The sequence below is a fragment of the Echinops telfairi genome, unplaced genomic scaffold (genome assembly GCF_000313985.2).
Source record: "Echinops telfairi isolate 266 unplaced genomic scaffold, ASM31398v2 ScPeMD7_443;HRSCAF=831, whole genome shotgun sequence".
NCBI lineage: Eukaryota > Metazoa > Chordata > Mammalia > Afrosoricida > Tenrecidae > Echinops > Echinops telfairi.
Window position 1 is genome coordinate 80951883 of NW_022104341.1, and position 8607 is coordinate 80960489.

Here is an 8607-nt window from a genome sequence, read left to right on the forward strand (position 1 = left end):
AGTCCAAAACCTCTGAGGTGACCCTTTTCAGAGCAGTTAGCAGTGGCGGCCAGACCTGATCTAGTTCTTCTGGTCTCAGGGTAGTGGGGTCTGATGTTTACATTCTTCATTAGTCCATTGGACTAAATGTTTCAATATGCTGATATATATTTAACTTTTCCTTTTCTTCTCTCCCTTGATAGGGAGAGGCCAATAGTAACACCTTAAATGGCTGCTCAGGGGCTTTTAAGGCACCAGTCACTTTTCACCAGAGTAGGATGTAGAACATTGTCTTTGTGAGTTGTGTTTTGTGGAATCTTGACTCATGTAGCTGTAGGGGCTGATAAACTCAAGATCAACAGGTCAAACAGCATGCTTCTGGTTGCAGAGGTGAATGAATCCAAGATTGGCAGGCATTATGGCAGCATGGTGGCTGAATATCAAAGAACCAGAGATCAAAAGATGAGCCAGATGCACAATCCAGACCCAGTAAAAAGCAAACAAATTTCTCCAGTGTCCACTTATATTGGAAGCAGGTCACACCCCTGAGGAAATCTCCTTTGCTGTTCATAGACGATCTCACCATGGAAGAAGTGATTATATGTTCGTTTTCATCACCGGGGTGGGGGTGCGGGGTCTGGGGAACAGGGGATTACTAAATCCTAACTGCCAAACCATTGAGAATCCTGGCCCAGCCAAGTTGACCCCATAACTATAACAATTTGTTGTAATTAATGAAACAATGTTGATACATGAGCACTAATGTGGCATGGTTTAGTTAGATTTCCTTAGTTTTCACCTAATGTTCTTTTTCTGCTCCATGATCCCATCTAGGACCCCACCTTACATTTAATTGTTGATATCTCTTTAGTGTTATCCCAAAAGAAGTCACTACATGAAGCCCACACATGCATGTGGACAGTTATGTATTGTGCCTGTTCCTTCCTTTTTGTCAAACTTCTATCACTTTAGACTTCTAATATTTTACAGCAGTTAAAAAACATAAATCATGAGGAGCCCACATAAAGCCCCTCTCCTATACCCAATAGGCCATCAACTCTTGCTGATTCTACTTCAAAATATATCCAGAATCTAACATCTCTCACGATTGCTACCATTTTGGCCCAAGTAACCATCACTTTCTGCTCTATTGTAGCAGCCTTTTAATTATTGTTGCTTTTTGCCTTTGGTCCTTACAGTTTCCTTTCAACATAGGAATCATAGTGATCCCTTTAACGCTTAAAAGTGAAATGATGTCAGACCTCTAGTTAGAAACTTCCAATGTAACTAATTAACTCAGAGTGCAGTCAAGTCAGCTCAAAATGTACTATCTTGCCTTCTTCCTTGAAGAGCTTTTATGCTTACTGTGCCCATGGCGGTCATGGAACTGTCTTCTAGATAACCTTCCAGGAAGAACTTGCCATTCAGCTGTAAGGAATGTGGTTCGTGGACAACTTCCTCCTGGGACCTTTAGAAGAAAAGTTGTGTTATGTCAACTATTCCATAAAGAACTACAGAAATACATTGCTTTATTCTCCCCATGCCATTACTTACCTAGCAAAAATTTCTCACACTTTATTAAATGTAGATGCTATCATTGTCACTTTTTTTTTTTTAGGTATTTTGACACAGTGGTTGCAACAATGGGCTCAAACATAAGAACAATTGCACAATTGCGGGGATGGCACGGGACCAGGCAGTGCTTCACTCTGTACAGAGGGCTGTGAGTTGGAACCGACTCGATGGCACTTAACATTTTTTTTAATTCTCTCAACTGGATTGAATCTTGCATCATCTAGTTCTTTGTGAGACCTCTTCTGTTAACAAATATTAACTGAGGGCTTACAAAGTGCAAGGCTTTTTTCAGAGGGTAGAGAGTCAACAAAAGATGCACAGACTTTGTGCTCATGAGCTCAGAGATAGCACTGTGACAAAAATGTTCTTTGTCCTTTCCAAACCTCTAGCTCATCGATAGAAAAGGAAAGTGATGTCTACGGTTTCTTATTAAACCAGCCGCACTCTTCCTTCACAATCCCATGTTCCATGAGGTTTTCTTATGCTCCATAGGTGTTGCTGGGGCTTTGCTTTCACAGAGCCACTAGCTGGGTGGATTTGAATGTGCCCAAATTCAGGCTAGCAGTTGCACACAGCAAATAAATGACAACTACTATTTCTTCAGGGTATATTTGGTCCAGGAGATGAGATGGTGGCATGTCTGATGCCTCTCCCACAATTTCCACTTACTTTTTCCTATTCAAGGAGACCTGGTAGCTTAGTGGGTTAGGTTTCGTCTGCTAACTGCAAGGTCAGTAGACAATCTGAGGAAGAAAGATGAGGCTGTCTACTCCCGTAAAGATTTATAGTTCTGGAAGCCCTGTTCTCTAGGCTTGCTATCAGTCGGAATCAACTAGGTGGCAATGTGTTTGAGTGTATTCAAGCTTTCACACTCACTGGACATAATTTTCAAAAGGTGTGCCCTAGATACAAGAATTTTTCCAGGACACAGTATATCACTCTGGGATGTCTAGTTTGGTACATTTCTCATAATAGTACTTTCATTTGCTCAAAAGGGCAGATATTAGCTCGCATTTTAAGTCAATCAGCCAACTAACAAAAGTGAAATCTGGTGTGAACGGCGTTAACTTGTCTAGTCTGGTAGAATAAAATAATGACGGCGAAAGCCAAACCGACGTTAGGTGCAGAGATAAGTATAAAGGTTTATACACTTAAGTCACTTTTTTTATGCTTACCAGGAACTATACCGTAACTTGCCATTATATTACTGAGAAGAGGAAATGTTTCTTGAGAAAAGCCTCTGGAAGAAACCTACTTCCCTTCTTCCTTGCCCTTTCCAGGAGGGTTTGGGGACTTTCTAATGCGTCCTCCTCCAACGGTCACTAACACCAGCAAAACGACTTCCGGGCTCCTCTACAGCGCCGGTCTCAAAGTCCGCCAGCGGGGCTTCTCACTGCGCATGCGCAAGGCTCCGCCCCACCCCGGAACTCAAGACCGTTGCCGAAAAAGCTGCATTTAAATCCTCCGGATCCTACTCCCGGCGCGCCCGTAGCGCACTGTTCTCTTTCTAGGTTTAGGATTGGCCGAGCGTGGGACCGGTTCGGCCATTGATTGGCTGGTGGGTTGGCCAGTTGCGGAAACCACGCTTGACGTCAGTAGCCCCGCCTCCGCTCCGGATGGGCTGGATTTCTGGCCACTCAGCTAACGCGGCGCGGTCTTCGGTTTGGCGAGCTTGTTTGCCGCTCCGGTTCCCGCGACCCCAACGTCCTGGAGGCGGGGCTGGCGTCGGCCCGGGTTCTGGCCTCACAAACACACCCCAGCATCGCCAGAGGTTGAGGTGAGTGGGCTTTTTCCAAACTCTGGTTCTTCCCGAGGGGCGGCAGCTAGGAATGGGTGAGGCTTTCTCCCGGGATCTCGGCGGGGGTGGGGAAGGACACTGGGTAGCACTTAGTGGGGGCCGCTAACCACACGAGGCCCTAGTGGGGGAAGCTAAGTGGGTCACCCATTAAACTCATCGGAAATAAGGCACGGGATATGCAACGTTTAGAGTAGATTACATGCCACGTAAAGCAGTTTTCATTAAAAAAGGCTATTGAGGACTGAGATCAGGTATTCATACGTACACTTCTCTCAGTCGATACCTGGACTCTGTCACACAGTAAGGAGTCATTCAGTTTTTGACGTTCGTTGTCTAGTGGAAGGGAACCCTGGTGTTGCAGTGGTTAAAGCGATCGGCTGCTAACCTAAAGGGCATCGGTTACCTGCCTGCGGGGGGAACGATTTGGCAGTCTGCTTCTGTAAAGATTACATCTTGAACCCACTCCGCGGTAGAAACGCCACCCCAGAGACTAGGAGAAGGTTTCCGAGAGAGGGACATGAATTATTTTGTGAAGGATGATAGAATGCTCTGTGCAAAGACGCCCCAATGCGGGTGGGGAGGCGGGCAACTGCCCAATGGGTGGGGTCAGATTGTGAAATCTACATTAGGGGTCTAAAGAAGCACCATCCGGATTTTTAAACCTCAGAAATTACTTGGTCAGATTTGTATTAGAAGTATCCCTCGGGCAACACTATGGAGACTTCTCAGTAAAGCTGGTGAGAATTGATTAGGCCAAGAACTAAGGCAGTGGCAAAAAAGACAACTTGTATATAGCAGGCAACATAAAAAACGAGAGGTAAGAAGGACCTTATAGTTTACATTTGGTAGACATACATGCCATTATCTGAGAATATATTTTGCTAGGTACAGCAAAAAGAATGTGTTTTGACAGGTGTTGATTAGGTTTGACTTTCCATAACTAATCATTTGTGTGATATTTGTCAGAACACCTTAATGTTTTGCTTTAAAATTTAAAAATTAATCAACATATTCCTATTTTTTGTCAAATGCAAAAAGAGTTTGAAGACGTTAGTTTAATAAAGAAATTTACAGTTTCATATAGCTTCTAAAGTTGTAATTATATATCCTATTGTTCATAATGGGAGGAAAATGCCGCTTTCTACTCCTGTACACATTTACAGTCTCAGAAACTCTACCCTGCTCTATAGGGTCGCCATGAGTCTGATTTGACTTGATGGCAGTGAGTTGAGTTAGCCGTGATAACCACATGATATAAAAAGACTTTGGAAAGCTGGACACTCCATAGGTATCGCATTAAACTTTTGAAATCCGTGTCTCCAACAGGAACTTTTTAGGCAATCTTGCAGGGATATAGAAAGATTATTATGGTTATATTTTGTTTTGGTAAGTAGTTGGTGTTATCTAATGGGCAATTAGAAATTTGGATTTGAAATTCAGAAGCGAGGTGGAAGCTGGATATGTTTATATAGATGGATGTAGAAACAATGGAAGTGAATAAAACTACCCAGAGAGAATATCTGAAGGGGAAAAACAGCCACTGATTTAGCACCGATAAAGGTCAGTTTGTGTGGGTGAAGTTTTTGTCTTCCATCTCTACAACATTGAAGATTTCTTGTTAGCTGCATTGTAGATCCAATAGATATCTAGCCAAAGTTGTTCCTGTCTGCTGTTTTGTGATTTTTCTGTACACTGTGACATTTTTGTTTCAAAATCGATTACTTGGCAGTCTGCTATTGCTCCACATACTTCTTTAGAGAGTAGAAGAGCAAGGATGACTTTGAGCACTGATGTGCCCCTCACTCAAGCGCTGGTGTTTCCAATGGTGTCATAGCCATGGGAAGTTAGACCATGAATAAGGAGGACTGCAGAAAAATGGATGGTAGTGAAGAATGTTGAAAGTACCATGGACTGCCACAAGAACCACCAAACCTGTCTTGGAAGAAGTCCAGCCAGTAAGCTTCTTAGAAGCAAGGGGAGTGAGACGTCTCAGATACTTTAGTCATGTTATTTGGAGAGATCAGCCCCTGGAGAAGGACATCATGCTGGGTGAAGTAGTAGGGCAATGAAAAAGAGGAATGCTGCCTGGGAGATGAACTGACACAGTGGCTCCAACGTTGGACTTGAACATGACAATTGTGAAGGTGGCACAGCACAGGACAGTGTTAAGCTTAGAGGCGCTATGAGTCACCCCACAACCAGAAGAACATATTTAATTAACATTGGATATGCTAATATATTTCTTTAACTCTTTTCATACCAGCTCTCTGAGGAGTAAATGGCAATATCTAGGTACATACAACAAGCTTTCAAAATAAATCATTGTTGCCTTATGAACATGAGTAAAGATGTTTTTATTATTTTTCTCTAAGATATGTCTCATTGCAAAGGTCATGTTTTAGATCCTTTGTTTAGTCCGTAAGTACCTGTTAACTATGAAGTAGCAATTAATGAATTAAAATATTACAACAGTTCACTACTTTGAAGAAATGGCAAGAGAACAGAGGACTTGAAGATGTAAAGACTGCCAATTCTGGTCATAAATTTTGTCATAAAGTTTGGCAAAATCGTATAACACACATCTTTGTGTGTGTGTAAGAAAGAGAAATAGACAGATTGACCTTGTTGAAATACTGTTGGCCCTATTCAGCTCATTAAGTTGATGCAAGAATCTTGGGGAATAATTAGTTTATAGGAAGAGTGATTATAAAGTATGAAAATGATTAGTAGAATCCACATCATATAAGTAACATTTTTGCCTCTAATTTTGTTAATAGGTAGTTGAATCGTGTTTTCATTAATAAATGGTTAAACCTTTGTTTTTGTCACTCATTCATATTACGTTCTATTTTTAGGTGACTGAGCATTTGAAATTGAGTGAGTCATTCAAATTTTCATGGATCCTGTATTTCCTCTTGCAGGACCCCAGATAAATGGCAGGTACAGAAATATTTTTTCAAAACATTTTTTTTCTATAGCTGCTTGTTCACATAACTTGGGAACATAGGTTGGAATAGAACAGTGGTTCTCAATCTTCCTCATGCCGCGACCCTTTAATACAGTTCCTCATGTTGTGGTGACCTCCAACCATAAAATTATTTTCGTTGCTACTTCATACCTGTAATTTTGCTACTGTTATGAATTGGGTGGCCTCTGTGAAAGGGTTGTTCGATCCCCAGAGGGGTCCCGACTCACAGGTTGAGAACCGCTGGAATAGAAAGACTATCCACTTGAATTGCAAAGAACTGGTTCAGTATCCCAGCTTTACCACTTAGATTGCTGACTTTGGTCAAATTAATGAACTTCTCTAAGCCTTAGGTTCCTTCTCTGTAAAATTAAGATAATGATTTCTCCCTCAAATTCCAAACAAACACACTGTTGCGGGTTGCTCTCAGCTCATAGGACCCTGCGTGCACTCTTCCTGAGTGGTGTACTTGGTTCACACACTCGACTGCTAACCAGAAGGTTGGGGGTGTTGTTCACCCAGAGGCCTCTAAGAAGAAAGTCCGACTGATGTGCTGTGGAAGAGTCAGCAGCTGAAAACTGAAGCCACACAGATTACTATGAGGGGTTCGCTAAGGTTACTGAAGCAAAGAGCCTACCTTTCTGTCCTGACTGGGGTCGCACAGAGGGTCTTTTTCACAGATGGAAGCCTGAGGCTAAATATCCTACACCCCGTGTCCTGTGGGAAAGCGATTGGGTTTCTTTGCTCGTGCAAACACTGTTCATTTCTTGACAAGAAGTGTTTCACAGGGGCTTCCTCTAAAGTCCCCACACTCTCCCACTCGTGGAATAGAAAAGGAGGAGCTTGCCACCTGTCTCCTGATTTTCTTACTCTGGCGTTACGATGAGGACCAAACAAGTTGCCATGTGTTACATGGCTTCTTGGATCATTTATTGTTTGTTTTTCCCTTGGGAAGAGGAATTCATGCTGCTGATATATGATTTTTTCCCCTCCTCCCTCAACTAGAATTGCATCCTTAGGGCGCCTTTCCTCCCTGTATTGTTTGTGCGTGTGCCAGATGTTCTTGATGAAGACAATGGGAAACAGGATCCAAGAGCATATCATATTTCTTTTGCTTTATTTTAGCCCCTTCTGTTCTGCCCTACCCTCCCTCTTAGATTAAAGCAATTGAGCGCTTTCTTCGAGAATGTGTCAACCTTTTTAAAGTTCTTTTAAAGATTCGGTTGTGCAGCAGGTGCTATACAGTCTTTTTATTTTGTTGCCAATATTTGTCCTTTCCCTCATTTTGAGTAAGACATGCTTTAAATTATTTCTAGTATATTCAAATCTAGCTTCTTGTACTCATTTTGAAGTCTCTTGGTTTTCTGTAATTTCTGAGTTCTGATGCCAAGCTAGAAATTTATTTTAACTGAGAGACCCTTTGGAATCCCATTCGCAAGAAAAAACTATTATACACACACCAGTTTGCCCCTGATTTCAAGGAATTTATGTCTCCCCAGCTCTAAAATCTACCTTTGTACCCCAGATTAAGAAAAAAGCTAAAAATAATTGCAGGCTAAAAGAATAACTTTTAGGAGCCCTGGTGGGTGAAGTGGTTACTAATTGGGTTACTAACCTCATGGTCAGTAGCTGTCCGCCGCTCTGTGGGAGAAATAGAAGGCTTTCTGCTCGTATAAGGCTTTACAGTCTCAGAGACCCACAGGAGCAGTTCTCACCTGCCATACAGAATTGCTGTGACTTGGAAAGCTTTATAATCCACTTCGTATGTAACAAACTGAAGTTTTCCTAACTCCATACAGCAATTATGGTATCGTAGCAGATTTGCAATGTGAATCTAGGTGTGTCTTATCAAAATGTGTGTTTTTAAGTCTGACTGGTACTTCTAAGCATGAAAGCTGCTCAAACATCCGTTAAAAATTGGAATGTGTCAAGAGGTGTCAATTGGCTCAGGTATGAGGCATCAGAAGACCCCAAACAAACAAACAGTCATCGATTTGAATGAGGGGAGGGCGGAGTGGAGACCCAAAGCCCATCTGTAGACAATTGGACATCTTCTCACAAAAGGGTCACAAGGAAGGGATGAGCCAGCCAAGGTGCAGTAGCACCGACACAAAACATGCAACTTTCCTCTAGTCTGTCCCTCACCCCCTTTTTTCTTAAATCATTTTATTAGGGGCTCATACAACTCTTATCGCAATCCATACATACATCAATTGTGTAAAGCACATTTGTACATTCATTGCTCTCATCATTCTCAAAACATTTCCTCTCCACTTAAGCCCCCGGCATT

The 8607-nt window shown here is 42.2% G+C and overlaps 1 protein-coding gene and 1 long non-coding RNA gene across 2 annotated transcripts in view; one reads left to right on the forward strand and one right to left on the reverse strand.

Moving 5' to 3' along the window:
• Nucleotides 1–6: 6 nt before the first annotated feature.
• Nucleotides 7–2843, reverse strand: LOC123521864. The gene is made up of 3 exons (XR_006680201.1): nucleotides 2730–2843; nucleotides 1345–1447; nucleotides 7–412 (listed from the first exon to the last, which is right to left on the reverse strand). It is a non-coding gene; the product is annotated as an uncharacterized LOC123521864 (long non-coding RNA).
• Nucleotides 2844–3253: 410 nt separating this feature from the next.
• STIL (STIL centriolar assembly protein) overlaps nucleotides 3254–8607 on the forward strand; it is a 65901-nt gene continuing 60547 nt past the window's right edge. Inside the window, exons 1-2 of the mRNA XM_045291763.1 lie at nucleotides 3254–3331; nucleotides 6208–6292. Coding sequence (XP_045147698.1) covers nucleotides 6249–6292 — 44 coding nt within the window. The 5' untranslated portion in view covers nucleotides 3254–3331; nucleotides 6208–6248. The remainder of the gene's footprint in view (nucleotides 3332–6207; nucleotides 6293–8607) is intronic.